The sequence below is a fragment of the Channa argus genome, chromosome 5 (assembly GCF_033026475.1).
Source record: "Channa argus isolate prfri chromosome 5, Channa argus male v1.0, whole genome shotgun sequence".
Lineage (NCBI taxonomy): Eukaryota > Metazoa > Chordata > Actinopteri > Anabantiformes > Channidae > Channa > Channa argus.
Window position 1 is genome coordinate 28412360 of NC_090201.1, and position 14922 is coordinate 28427281.

The 14922-nt window shown below is 41.3% G+C and overlaps 3 protein-coding genes across 4 annotated transcripts; 2 read left to right on the forward strand and 1 right to left on the reverse strand.

The window, feature by feature from the left end:
* Positions 1–387: 387 nt before the first annotated feature.
* Positions 388–4106, forward strand: LOC137128022 (deoxynucleotidyltransferase terminal-interacting protein 1). The gene is made up of 13 exons (XM_067505671.1): positions 388–747; positions 1068–1138; positions 1230–1326; positions 1952–2050; positions 2142–2201; positions 2277–2333; positions 2407–2468; positions 2541–2583; positions 2690–2748; positions 3196–3256; positions 3367–3438; positions 3634–3689; positions 3786–4106. Exons 1-13 carry the CDS (start codon positions 673–675, stop codon positions 3892–3894), a joined length of 921 nt encoding a protein of 306 aa, XP_067361772.1. The 5' UTR covers positions 388–672; the 3' UTR covers positions 3895–4106.
* Positions 4107–5145: 1039 nt separating this feature from the next.
* Positions 5146–7042, reverse strand: polr2j (RNA polymerase II subunit J). The gene is made up of 3 exons (XM_067505667.1): positions 6842–7042; positions 6084–6192; positions 5146–5338 (listed from the first exon to the last, which is right to left on the reverse strand). The coding sequence occupies exons 1-3, from the start codon at positions 6982–6984 to the stop codon at positions 5237–5239; spliced, it is 354 nt and encodes a 117-aa protein (XP_067361768.1). The 5' UTR covers positions 6985–7042; the 3' UTR covers positions 5146–5236.
* Positions 7043–8773: 1731 nt separating this feature from the next.
* On the forward strand, positions 8774–13718 carry ube2c (ubiquitin-conjugating enzyme E2C). Of its 2 annotated transcripts, none has more exons than XM_067505665.1 (7): positions 8774–8906; positions 9369–9495; positions 9741–9768; positions 11849–11935; positions 12355–12559; positions 13420–13479; positions 13583–13718. In XM_067505665.1, the coding sequence occupies exons 2-7, from the start codon at positions 9389–9391 to the stop codon at positions 13618–13620; spliced, it is 525 nt and encodes a 174-aa protein (XP_067361766.1). In that variant the 5' UTR covers positions 8774–8906; positions 9369–9388; the 3' UTR covers positions 13621–13718. The 2 variants fall into 2 exon arrangements, with proteins under 2 accessions (XP_067361766.1, XP_067361767.1); XM_067505666.1 differs by lacking the exon at positions 8774–8906 and adding an exon at positions 8927–9244.
* Positions 13719–14922: the final 1204 nt, after the last annotated feature.

Sequence of the window (14922 nt, forward strand, 5' to 3'; positions counted from 1 at the left end):
TTGTGGTGGTCCATTATAATAACGCAGGCTCAGGAAGGGCAGCTTTGATCTTGAAGAGACTGACTTCAGTGTCCATTTATTGTGCACCAATCCACAAAGTGTTTCTAAAGTATTCAGTGTTACTGTTCCAGTTATATTCTCAGAGCGGTGTGTGTCTAATGATGAAATTCCCTTTATGTTGAAAAGAAAGTCACAAAGTATTTTGTTTTATCATTTCCCTTTTGGCTCTTCTCTGCTAAACAAACACACCGGTGAAAAAGCAGAACGTATCAAATTTTAAATAGGATATTTAACACTAATATAAACTGATCGTGGTGCACTTACTGTTGCCGTATGCAGGAAAGGCTCCGGTGCATTTATTTTGAAAGATGGCCGGAAGACTTTTTTTTTCGTCTAACTTCCTACAACCGGAAATAAATTGGAGAGAGAATCAAAGGAAACAAACATTCAGAACTGCTTGTTAATCATCGGGTTATAAAAACAAAAAGTTCACCAAACCGGTGCGTGTTAACGCTGGGACTCAGGGTTGTAAACCCGAAAACGGTGCTTTGTAACATCGGTTCTGGGGGTCAAACGTCAGAAGCTTCCACTGTTAGTTTTTGGCTTCTGTTGCGTTAGCCGAGCCCCGCAAAGGTTGAAGCCGAGCCTGGACCGGTTAGCACCGATTCCAGCATGGGAGCCCACCGCAGTGAGGGAGGCCGGGACTGGCTGGAGCAGGACGGACTGGAGCCGCCAGAGCAAAATCCGGTACAAACCCAAGATGACGGCGGCTAAAGTGTTAGCTTAGCTCGATGCTAACCTGATTCTGGTTGTTTTAAATTTAATCTTATTTTGTTTATTTATTAATTATGTTGTTACATCACATACTTGTTGTTGTGATTATTAATATTGTTATTATTTGATTTTTTTTTCTTTCGTCCATATGTTCGAAAAACATTTTAGAAGAGACTCAAGAATTAAAATAATAGTAGTATAGTATAACAGTATACTTTAACTGCATCTTATATATCTGACACAGTAGGATATTGTTTAAATTTGAGATTTATTAATGATACACATTTGTGTAGAATCCGTGGAACCTGATGATCAAACACAGACAGATCCACAGACGAGGTCGACGCTCACACATGACAGTCAGGTGAATGCTGTTCTTACTGGTTACCAGGTTATTGATCTGCTGATGGATAATACTGTGAGTATTAACATGCTGTTGACCTGCATATGCGCAGCTACACTGATCCTCAGGTGTCTATGGACCTGCTTAGGGCGGTGCTTCAGCCCAGCTTCAACGATGACATCATGGCTGTGTTTAGGAAGTACCAGAAGGTCAGAGGTCACCCCTGGAACAGATGTTCCAGAGAGAAGCTCACTGTTTCCCACACACATGTTTGGCCCCTGTCTTTTCTTATCTGTTCAATCAGTTAACTAGAGGACTACGTCCCCTCGCTTACTGAGTCTATAGACACCTTACCGTCGGTTTTGACTGAGTGTTAGTAGGCTTTTAAATTCATTTATATTTAGAAATTCTTTGGAATTTTTTTTTAAAGCAGTAAAATAATCTTAATGATTATATAATCTTTTTTTCAGTATTTTCTCCAAGTACAACGGAACGTTTTTTTAGAAATTAAGCCGAGTTTCCAACAAAACACATTTTCTGAACCTTCATATCAGAGCCCAAAATATGTGGATCAACCATATTTTCTAGTTTTTTAATTTTTTATTTAGTTGTTATATTTATTTTACAGGATCTGTCAAAATTCTTTTGCCGTTTTTTTCATTTTAGGTTTCATTTGTTTAAAAATAAAGTAATATGAGTTTTTTCAGCTTAATGTCATTGTATTTTAGTATCAGTACCATCAATTTGTACTATTTACACTGAGCATCTTGGGCAGAAATACTTGATAAAGTGAATTCACTGTAGTGTGTATAAGCAGGTGTCACTGTATTTCAGTTCTTTGAGAAAGCAGCAGAAAATGTGAAAGAGAACGTTGGAGACGAGGTTCAGACAGATCAGCTGATCAAAGAGACCTGCAGGAACGTACTGGAACATGTGAGCTTACTTCCTGTTGTCTGACATCACAGCAGGTGTCATGTGACATCTGACCTCACCTGTGTCTCTGTATGGTTACTATGATTACCAGGCCAAACAGCTGTTTCCAGATGTGGAGGGAAAGAAGGTGGGACCAGAAGTTGCCATCAAGGTACGTGCCCCTAAACATGTTGTAACCCAGTCTGGTTCTGGTCTGGTTCCAATGGTGTTCTTTGTGTCCTGTCAGAGATCCAGGCCTGTTGATGACGATTGCAGTCAGAGAGGAAGCCCCCTCCTCAAGAAGGTAAAGTGACGTCTGGTATGTTACAGAGTCAGGTCAGGTGGAGGTGGCACTGACATTAATTCTCTGTTTTTAGAGGAAACCTCGTCCGGGTGCTGGGTTTGGATCCTCAGATCGACCTTTGAGCAATTCCTCTCAGTAAGTACCTGATTTGTAGATGACATCATCAGTATCCCTGTAGATTATCACACCTGACCCCTGTGTCCTCAGGGTGAAGCCAAAGTCTGAGCCCATCAAAAGAGAAGGACCAAAGGTGAGTCAGACTATGCCTGTAAGGTTTTTACCTCTGTGAATTTACATTAACTTGTGTATACCTGTGTGTGTGTCTGTGTGTGTGTGTGTGTGTGTGTGTGTTGCAGTGGGATCCGTCCAGACTGAATGATGGCAGCACCTTTGTTCTTGGTTCCAGAGCCAACAAGTGAGTCACCTTTTCGCACTGAGAACGCTGCAGTTTTTTCAGTATTCTTCAGGTGTCAGTGCTCAGTGCAGGCTCAGCAGCCCCTGGGTGTAAACGTTAGTCCACATTAAACAGCACATAGTAAAATATTACTGTGAGGCTATTTTAACAACAGTGGGACAAGAAAAGCAGGTGAGGAGGACACACGTGATATATATGTCTAATTCGCTGCTTTACTTTATTTCATTTCTGTGATTGTGCTGCAATAGCTGAACAGATGCTGTTGCTGATGTGCCTACTTTCAGTATAACTGATCAATTATTAGTTTGGGAGGGGGTATATCAGATAATATTTGCTGTGGAAGGTAAAAGAGATTATCCAGCATATAACAGTCAGAGCAGGTCTATGAGCTGCAGGTAGATCTGCTCCTGCCAGGGTTAAAGGTCATGTGTTAATGTGATGTCACAGGGCGCTGGGAATGGGAGGCACCAGAGGGCGGATCTACATCAAACACGCAGACCTCTTCAAGGTAACACACGCCTATGTCCCATCAATAACATGTTAAAGCTCCAGAGAAGAATGACACTTCCTCACTGTTAAAATCTGCTGCACTTGACCATCTGTGTGTTGACGTGTCAGTACGCAGCTGACGCAAAGGACAAGCAGTGGTTGGCAGAGAGACACCACATGAGAGCGACGGGAGGAAAGATGGTGAGAACCTCTTCGTTCATCCTGACAGTGTGTAAAACACGTCATGTTAGGGATAGACCTTTATTTTAACTCCTTTTTGATCAGTTCCTCTGAGCATGGAGTAAATTCACTGCTCTAAATCATCAGAACAACAGCAAGAGCTTTATCTACCCCTCCTACACTAAATGCTCCACCTCAACATCTGTCTGTCTTTAGGCGTACCTGCTGATTGAGGAGGACATCCAGGATCTGTCCCGCAGTGATGAGTACAAGTGAGTCATGTCTTCACATTATCCGTGAAGATTCTCATCCACGTCACGTTTGGAAAAACCCGTCTCCACATGTAAACATCTGTGTGTTGTGTTAAGGGACTGTCCGGACGTCAGGATGGACGAGCTGAAGCCATTTTCTGTCCCCCAGTGGATGGTGGAGAAGATGAAGAAAGCCATGGAGGCCCAGAGAGACCAGGACCCCTGACAACCCCCTGTACCACTCACTCACCTTAGAAAACATGACCTTTGACCTGTCAGCTGAAAACAAATAATTCTGTAGTTGTTAAGAACAGTCAATCAATCAGAGAGGAGAAATTGATCATGTGACACAAGGCCCTGACCTGATTGGTTCCCTCAACACTTTTTATTTTTTACAGCTGTTTTTCTATGAAATAAAGTAAAAACTGATGCAAAAAACAGTTTTTCTTCTTTGCCTAAACTAGATCCGAACTGGTTCTGACGTCACAAGCTTTTAATGTTTTGGAAACTTCCAGTTGGTCCAGAAAGTTAGAAAAACAAATACTTGGTTACTGTAATCAAGTAGAATTTTCAGATATCTGTACTTTATTTCTTATGACTCTTTAGTTTGACCCCCTACATTAAATACTTTTAATTAAAAGAAGAAACGATTTACATTGGTTTTGCATCATTGGCTTTGCGGCTGATCTCCACTTCCAGGAACAATCAGTATTGACTAACAGCTACTTACAGCTCATTAAACTATGCAACCCAGCTTCGCCAGAATTTGCACATTAGAGCGAATTTAATAGTCATAATTATAAGTATATTTGGATTTTTTTTTTTTTTTAAGACTATTAAGTTGTTTAAATATGACATCAGGTCAAGTTAGCTTTGCACACAAACAGCTGGTATTACTACAGATTGCACCTCGAGTACATTTCAGGAACTGTACTTTTGCTTTTACTTGAGTAAAGATGTCAAATGTCTTTGGTATTTCCACCAGTCTTTTTTTTCACACAAGAATCTGTTCTTCTGATGGACAAAAGATTAGCTGCACCTCAATTTAAGTGGTTCATCCTTTGAAGGTCATGATCTTGGTAGGCATGTGGATTTCTTTACTTCCCCAGCTGCACCTGGGTGGATCCAGGCAGTTAAGCCTGATAATTTGATGCCATGAACCTTAACACCTTTCATGAAACCCTGACAATTCAAGCCTGCTTTGTTTTTTTTTTGTATAATGGCTCTAGCTAGGTAGCTGGACACCAACCAAACAGTTTCAAATGCAAAGCATCCACCCATTAGAGCCTGTTTTCAGGTGGTTGGTCAGGGGAAAGATTTGAAAGAGCCTTCAAAAGTTAACAACCTTGTCAGGTTCACTTGTGCCACCTCTGGTTGTTACTGTGGACAAGAGGAATTGTATTGGTCAGGATTCACGGTTGGTTTCCTCCTTCTGCAGCTGTCATGTAGCCACAGATACATCACACACCACACCTGCTGCTTTTGACATGAAAAACTTTATTTATAAAAACAAAAGAAATAAGAAATCCGGATCTCAAATGGAAGTGACATAATCAGGGGATGGGGCATCACTCTATCCCTTCCTGTTTGTCTTTGATGGCGACTCTGAATCGTTCCTCCAGCAGAGACAGTTCACTGATGAGGTCGGTGATGGCGTTTGTAAAAGCTTCCTGTCAACACAGTAAGAAAAGGTGTGTTTAGTCCAGTCTGACATGGACACAGGTAGGAAAGTTGACTTGGCAACAAGTCGGCTAGACTTTCACATAAACTAGACATTCTAGTTTCATTGTATCAATCATTACAAGTCACTTTAATTTCATTTTTAATGTGGCTGTTTATTTATCCTTTTTTTTTTTTTTTAAATAAAAGGAGACGCGTTTATAGAAACAGAGAGAAAAGATGATGAGAAACCAACTGCGTGATCACTCTTAACTATGTTGCTGCCCTGGGTAATTTATTATGTATTTTGGTGATTAGATTATTGAGCTTGCAGTATTGTCACTACCACAAACAGGATTTTGCTTTGAAACCAAAACTTAAACCTTATTATAATAATGAACTTGAATTGCCAGAAGCAATCGTGGGATTCTGCAAAAGAAAAAAATTATTTGACTTTTGCTGGAAATGTAAACCTAGCAAGATCTAATGGTGCTGGAATTAGAAATTTCCCCACTGTGGGACGAATAAAGGTTTATCTTATCTTAAACCAGAACGTATACATAAAATATTCCGATAAAGAAAATGTGCCTAAATTCAATTCATTATATTCAATTAATGAAAATTAATTGCATACTTTCTCACACATACTGAGGAAACACGTAGCCTATCAATCCAGCTGAATATATAAGTTAAAAAATATTAACTTCTACATTTGTTAGTCAGAGTTAGACGGTGCATATCGGACAGGTGAATTACCTGTGGGCTGTAGTCAGGTGTGGTCTGAACTCTGATGACAATCTTGTGCTCCAGAGGATGAGGAACTTTATAACCAGCAAACAGAACCTGAGGATCCTTCAGCAACTGCCTGTAAAAAAAAAAAAAATCACACACCAGGCAAAGTTAAGGTGACAATCCGGTGACACCTGAAGAATAGAAGCACTGCTGAGTGAAAGTCAATGGTTTTCTCACATCAATTAATTACAATTAATCACGACTGATCGTTACATAAGTAGTCAGATACAAGTCAACAAGAGATCTGAATGTGAAGCGAATGAAAAAGCGCTACCGCAGGTCACAGCTATCAGACTGCACAGCACATCAATACAGCGACACACATGTGGGAGCAACTTTTTGTGTTTGTGTGTATGGTTATTATGGGAGGAACATTTGTGTCTCTTATGTAACTTTTTGTGCTCTTCTGCAATATTTGCTTAGGTGAGCGGTGAGGGGAACTATCTTTGATTTCATGTGTGGTGCAAAAATTGGTGCTTGTCTTTTCGCTGCTGGAAAACTGGAACTTCCCCATCGTGGGATCAATCAAGTGTCATCTTAAAATATTCCGATTTATTTTTTTAGCAATAAGCGTGTTAGCACTATGTTAGCATCCTATTAGCAGTGAGTATATACCACATTCAATATCTGCAGTTTATAAGGAAGCTGCCTCCTGCTGCCTCTGTTAGCTTGTCGCTAGCTGTGTGTTAGCCTGCTGTTAGCCGTGCGCTCTGACCACTTACGCCCGGATGATGTTTCCCAGCGTGTGGTCCTCCTTGTTCAGGGTGAACAAACAGGCGTTGGGGACTTTGGTATCTTTACTGATGCAGATCTTTTTCTCTCCTTCAAACAACAGAAACGACTCAAATGCGGGAGGCGCGTTCATGTTCCCGATCTCAGTTTTAAAACCACCAGCGACTGGCCGGAAACAATTCTTCACAATAAGACGGCGACTTCCTGTTTTTTCTTCTTGTAGGATGTGCGGCAGCTATGACGTAGTGCTGCCCTCCACTGGTCATTTACAGACACCAACGCATGAATTTATCCCATGTAGAGTCCGCTGTAACGGAAAAACTGTCAAGTAGCTGTTTTTGTCTTTCAGTCCTTCCCTTGATAATTCATTTTCCTTTTGACTCACAGTCTCCGCCTCCTATGCGCCTTCCAACCTGTCCCAGTCTAGTTATCACAAGTGTCCCTACTGTCCATCTTTACATTTAAGCACGATTTAAGATAGGATGAGTCTTTATTGCTCCCACGGTGGGGAAGTTCCAGTGTTCCAACTTTTATTCCAACAAAAAAGTTCCAAGTTCCTCCCATAATAACCACACACACAAACTAACAAAAAGTTTCTCCGATTTGTGTGTCGCTGTATTGATGTGCTGTACAGTCTGATCGCTCCTTCATTCACTGGGGGTGTAACAGTCTTGTGCTGAAGGAAGCTGCTCAGAGCCTCCACAGTGTGGTGCAGGAGGTGAAAGGTGTTATTCGTGATGGATGTCAGTTTGTCCAGCGTCCTTCTGTCCACCACCTCCTCGGTGGAGTAAGGTGGGCAGCCCAGGACAGAGCCGGCTCATCTGGTTGGAGTGAGAAAGAGCATCTACCATTGTTTCCCTCCTCCCATCTCTTTTGCCACAGCTTCGTTGTTCCTTCATATGGCTCTTTATGCCACAGACTCTGCTGCTGAACATTAAAAAGGGAACAGGTAACGGGTGAGTGGGGGTGATTTCGGACAAAACCACCGCCAATATCCAAAGTGTGGGAGGATTTCAAGTAAAGATCAAACAACATGATGCTGCGAGAACTCTGCTAATTGTTTGAGTTATGTTGCTGTTGAATCATTGATTAAATGTAGATTCCACCTCTTTCCTTTAACTTGAATGGAACAAACTCTTGCTTTAAAGATATTGTGGAGAGATGTACACGTGACGTCAGAGAAAGTGGGAACCATTAGTGATGTTTGCAGTCAAAGGTGACTTCTCTTAACTGCCTCGTAAGAATCTCGTAAGCATCACCAATTAAATTTGTTACGTCACAGCTGTATCCTAAAGGGGTCGCAGTACATTTCAACATCAGCATTCTGCATCCTGTTTAGCGGAGAAGAGATAATTTGAATGTTATTTGATTTCTTAATAAAAACAATAACGACATCATGAAAACACCCGGTATTCTGATCGAGTTTTTCGTCATTGGGTCACATATTTACATGTAATACCGACAAATCGACCAGCAGAACTGTGCCACATGCTTCCAAACACATGTCATTTTAACACAATTGCCTCGGAATATCTCGGGCTCTCCACCATTAGGGATCATAGACTGGATATAAAGTCTTTAATAGGGATCAAGTGGGACAGAAAACTGACCGGCTGCCCCCCTTTATGCCTTCCAGACATGTTACAAGCTTGATTGATTCGTTTCGTCTGGTTTGATATATGTAAATCAGGAACAAGTGAATATCTCCCGGTACATTTGCTGCCAGTCACTGAGTATAACATTAACATTATTGCAGTAGCAACATGAAAGAGAAACGGCAAATCTGTCCGTTACTTTATTCTTGTTCTGTGACGTCGACATTAAAGGTGGTTCGCTCGCATTCGTCACGCTCCGGACGTTCCTCTTGACCAATCACATCATCCACACTCTTCTCATTAGTCAACAGGAGTGGGTTTGTTTTTGAAAGTCGGGCGCTGATTGGCTGAGTGTGTGAGGAAAAACTTGTTTAAACCGGGGGGCGGGAGGGTTTTCAGTTTGAATCGGAGAGAAATCCACTCCGGTTGGACAGAAACCGATATACTCTGAGTCCCGCAGGTAGATTTAACATCTGCTTTCTTCACCTGGATGTATTTATAATGTGCTTGTCTGTCGATCTGTAGCCGCTAGTTGTTTGTTCTCTCTGTGGTTTCAGTAGAAAAGTTAAACTCGAATCCTAACAGGCTAAGAGCAAAGCTAATGTCTAGTTAGCCAGCCGAGCAAATGTCGTTAGCATGAAACTAAAACAGAACCGGAGTAAAACCAGCTTCTGTTAACGAAACGACTTTTCCGGATAACACTCGTAAACCCATCTAACAATCAGCGGACCTTGAAGCTGACGCTTCTGTCGGTGAATATTAATCCCTGCTTCTTCCGGGAGCTAACCTTTAGCTACCGTAAGCTAACGACACGAAGAGCAGCTGTACTAGTGTTTAGCCGCAGTCCAGAACCGGTGCATTGGCGTCCCGCTGAGGCCCGACCCGTCTTACCGTGTCTTTCTCACCTGTCTGTGTCCCGCAGTATACCGACAGTTCACGGTCATGGCCTCCCAAAACATGGACCCTACAGCGGCTGCAGCTTCCTCCAATGCGGCTCTGAAGGGCAACGAGAGCGGCAGCAGCGCAGCCAGAGGGTCTGTGTCTAAAAGGTTGGATCACTTTCTTTACATGTTGTAAGATTTACGTTTAGTACCAGGAGAAATAGTACTGCGCTAAGCAAATTATTCTGAGTAGAAAACAAAGTCATTTAACACTATTCGATTTGTTGTTTCACATGTGCCCGGTTGCCAGTTCAGATGCTCAAGTTAAGTTTAATGTACAAAAATTGTTAAAATGGCAAATGAAAAAATGACAGATGTGATCCAGATATTTTAATGCGTGTCTGTTTTTCCAGGCTGCAGCAGGAGCTCATGACTCTGATGGTGAGTTCATTTATTCACATTTATCTTCTTACTTGTCACAGTATTAACCAGAACATCCTTGTTTACTCCTGTTATCTTCACCGTAATTCATGAAGCTTTCACTTACACTGAGCTCCTGTGTGTTGTCTGTTTGATATGCCAGAGACAAAAGAGACCAGTGTCACTGTTCAAACACTTCTTTTCTTTTTTTTGCTAGTAGTCAAAATAGACATAATACAATACATCATCATCTGGATGTTTTTTGACTAACGTGGAATCTTAGAACATCAAAAGCAGGCCTTGTGCTGCATATGCAAGTTGGAGGCTAATTAAAGATTACAATTAATTAAAGTTACATAGGGATATAGGATATATTTCATGGCTTGGAAATTACAGCCATTTTCATACATGCATCCCCATTTTTGGTGGCTCATAAGTAATGGAACAACTGACATTACAAACATAAGGATTCTCTATAATACTTGATTGAAGGTCCTCCGCTGACATTTGTTGCCAGTGGTGTGCAGCCCAGGAATGTGACCAAATGCTGAGGTTCCTCCCTCAAGATGCCTTGCCAGGCCTTTACTGCATGCCGCTTGTTTGGGGTCTTTCTACCTTCAGTTTTGTCTTTTTAATAATGGGGTTGAGATCAGGTGGATGATATGGCCACTGAAGAATGTGTCATTTCTTTGCCGTCTTGGGTAAACCTTGGGTAGCTTTAGCTGTAGGTTTTGTTTCAGCGTTTGGCAGACGGAGCAGAGTATAGTCCTGGACACTCTGCTTTTATCAGCAAGTCATCAATAAAGACCAGTGACTCTGTTCCTTCAGCAGCTATGTACATCACTGCCTTAACACTGCCTCCCCCATGTTTAAGATGCCGCGCTGATGCTTCAGATCATGAGCTGCTTCCTTCCTCTAACCCAGTGGTTCTTAGTCCTGTTCCTCAAGGACCTGTGCTTTGCTTGTTTTCCAGCTACCCACTGCTCATTACCTGTGTCAGGTGTTTTTGGTCAATCAGAAACTGGAAGATACCATCTCAGATGAAGGTGAAGTGGAAGATCATCCAGTTTCTGATTGACTGAACACACCTGATCCAGGTGATCAGCACTGGGTTGTGCAGTGTTTGTTGGAAAACATGCAGAGCAGGGGTCCCTGAGGACCAGGACTGTGAACCACTGCTCTAACCTTATCCTTTGTGTTACTAGTGGTTTGCACCTTGTAAAACCTGTTTTTTTTTTTTTGTTTTTTGTTTTTTCCCACAGTGTTTTCTCGACATGGCTAGCTGTTAAACGGTGTTTTTTTTGTTGTTCTGATGTTGAACAGAACAGGTTTCTACTCTAGGCTGAAGTGAAAAATTTCAGCCAGCTATTTCCTACCTTCTTCCCAAAGTTTCCTGTGCTGCCTCTTCAGTAGCACCTGCCATGGGCCTGAATCTACAGATACTAATGGAGTCACACTGGTTAACAGTAGTTTCCTCCAAGCTTTTACTTTGACTGCAGATGTTGTACTTCATTTAGCAGTTGCACTGTCTTAACTATCATTTTGCTCATGACGTCCTTGTTGTTTGAAGGATGTAGAATTCACAAATGTAAAAATTCTCTCTCTTCTTTGGATGCTCTGCATTGACCACCCACCACATATTAACCAGTTTTTACATATAGGTATAAATCTTGTTTCCAACTGGTCCTGTTGTGTGAATATGAGCTGATCCAAAACCAAACCTGTTTTGACACTTGAAAACACAAATCTAAATGTTTTCTAAACTTGAAGGAAATAGTCAGTGACACTGAATTCGACTTTTAAATAAATCCATCCAACAGAACTACAGAGTTTTTACTCTGTCACACACCTCTAAACTACCATTTGTTCCTGAAAATGTCAAACAGCAGCTCAGATCTCCTGTCAATAAGGTTAAAATGAAATGTGCTCTTGGTGTTTGCTGTCAATAAAACATTCCTGTCTGTGCTGAAGATTGTCTAAATGCTGTAAGAGGTAACACTCTGACCAGACAGTGGATTTAACTTCTCTGTTGTAGATGTCAGTGACAAAATCGGACCAGACATCGTGTTGATGACATCATCTCTCTCTCTCTCTCATGTAGATGTCAGGTGATAAGGGGATCTCAGCATTTCCAGAATCAGATAATCTCTTCAAGTGGGTCGGAACCATTAATGGCGCACAGGGGACGGTATGCTCTCACACTCACTGTAACACGCTCACTCATCTCAGGAATGAACTTGAGTGAAGTTTATTAAAGTGGCCTATGATGATGTCACTTCCTGATTCAGCACAAGCTGCTTTTTATTTCTTGGTGATTGAATATTGTCCTGTACGGCACCTTTACTCTCGGTGTCAGACTTGCACCATAGGGTTGTGGTCACACAGGAAAACGTGACACTGTATCATTGACATGATACAGTGACTTGACCCTCACCTTAACCATCACAACCAATGGCCAAACCTAAAACCTCTTAACCCTTAAACATCTCTCTAAACTAGTCAATAAATAAGGATAGTTTTGTTTTCCCCCCCTCACTCAGTAGCAATTGTACAGCACACAAACAGACTGAGACAGAGAGGGGTTTGAGACTTTCTTACCTGTCTCAGGTGTACGAGGGTCTCCGGTACCGGCTGTCCCTGGACTTCCCAGCGGGGTATCCATATCAGGCTCCCCGTGTGAAGTTTGTGACTCCGTGTTTCCACCCAAACGTAGACGAGCAGGGGTTCATCTGTCTTGACATCCTGAAGGACAAGTGGTCAGCGCTCTACGACGTCCGCTCCATCCTGCTGTCCATCCAGAGCTTGCTGGGAGGTAACTGGTTTTTACTACTTAAACCAATTCTGTTTGCTCTAATCCAGGGGCTGATGCCCTCTAATCTGAAATAAAACAGCTTTCCAGGGTTCAGTCTTAGAGCAGAAGCTCAACCACAGTAAACATAAACGTGAACATTCTTTACTACGGAAGCAAATGGAAGATCTTATCTTTTTGGCTTTTTTTTTTTTTTAAATGACATTCATACAGATCATCTGCTTCTCGACCATTATTTATTCAAATTAAATGGAAGAATCAAAATCACAACTTGTAAACCTAATTAATGTAACATGGTCCCCAGTTCAAACCCCTGGTTGGCTGTGGAGTTTGCATGTTCTCCCTGTGCTTGTGTGGGTTTCCTCCATCAGCCCAAACACATGCATGTTCGGTTAATTGGCAATTTTAAATTGCTAGTAGGTGTGAATGCTTGTCTGTCTGTGGCCCTGAGACAGACTGGAGACCTGTCCAGTGTGGACCCTGCCTCTCCCCCTATTATAGCTTTGACAGCATTTTGTATGCTTCCATCTTTCAGTCTCTTCATTTCCTTTCAGCTGTTCCCTCTCAGGAGTCTCCTGAGCGAATCATGTGGCTCCATCTAACTCTGTCCTCTGCATCCTCTTCTCTCACACCAACTAACTTCATGTCCTCTCTCACTACATCCAGAAATCTATTCAGTCTTCCTACTTCAGCTTACTTTCATCTAGAAACACTGTTCAAACTTAAAAATTTACAACTTATTAAGGACATGTGTGCAGCTATGAAGTTCAGCTTTTTTCCTAAACTTTCTGATTCACATGAATACAGAGACTCCAGCTTTGTCGTCTTTCAGCTTTAAACACAATCTCTGTTTTTGTCCTCAGAGCCAAACAACGAGAGTCCTCTGAACACAGCTGCTGCTGAGATGTGGGATAATCAGGACGGTGAGAAAATGACAACTATTGTTCTGATTAATATCCAGTAATGTACACTTCAAGCAGAAAGGGCTGATGGGAGTTGTAGTTCTAACAGTGGTTTCTCTTTCAGCCTTTAAAGCTCATCTCCACCTGACGTTCCAGAAATAAAGCTGCTCCCTGTTTTATTCTTCTTCTGTTTGTCGTCTCTTTGTACAATATTTCTATGTTTGTTCACCTTTGCTTTGACAATAAAGTTCTTAATTCAACTGGCTCATTCTTTTTCTTTTTTTTATTATAAATTACAAGTTACTGTTTGAAACTCTGCTTCTGGCCAAATACTGAAAGAACCACAAGTCCTGTCACTACAAGAGTTGCATTTTGAAACATGAATGTTAAAAAAGCAGGATTCTGTTTTCTCAATCTACATGATTCTTTCCTTTTTAGCTTAGAAGTAGTTCAAGTAGTAGCAGATGTTGTTCAGGATGGTAAAACAGCATATTGCCCTTCAGCTGCTTTTATTTATTTTCAATTTTGACCTTTCAGCTCATCCTGCACATTCAGGATTATCAGTGGATCCTTAGTCCGCATGTCGATTTGGCAGTTTTTACGGCAGATTCCCTTCCTGACGTCACCCTCCCCGATTTCTACTGGGCTTGGAACCAAACCACTACCAAAGCACAAAACATCTGCTGATAAGACCAAAGACAATGTATCGTAAGAGCTTTACAGTAGCAAGCAGTGGTTTGCAGGACAATGAATTATGAATAGTAATGATAGGATGACAAATAGTGATGGGGCATTTATCTGTGCTAAATAGGAACAATTGGAACATGCTTTCCATTTATCCAGGACAACAGGAATACTAAGAACACGGGTGCAAATCCAACATTTACTTTTGTTAAGAAAAAATTCCCGCTGTAATGTGTAATCAAAACATGATGGGGAGAATCAAGACTAATGACTGATGTTCCACATACGAACACCCACTTCCACTTAATCCCTCCACTTCTAAATCAATCTGCAAATTCCAAAATTAATTTAACTTGTTGAAATCTAAAGAGATCTGATGGGGCACCAGAGAACAGGAATCCAGAACGAAGCAGGGGTGAGGCAGGAAGTAGGTGAGGTGGTTATGGGTCCATATGGTAATCAGGCAGGGATTGTGACTTGTCAGTCCTAAATTATGCTGAGGGACACAGTATCGTCATCAATGAGAGATTAACAGATATTTTTATTATTGTGTTCCTCACCAAATAATTCAATAAAATTAAAACCAAGTTTGTTCTTGACTGTGGAATGTTTCCTGCAGCTCAGCATCAGGACAAATAAAAACTAACGTAATGTGTTTTATTAGAAAACAATCCACACACTGAAATTACAATTTTATATTTCCAAGTTAGTAATTAATATTTCTGACACAGTTGGATGTTTCTGTAACTTTTTAATTACAGTTTTGAACAATTTGTGCAG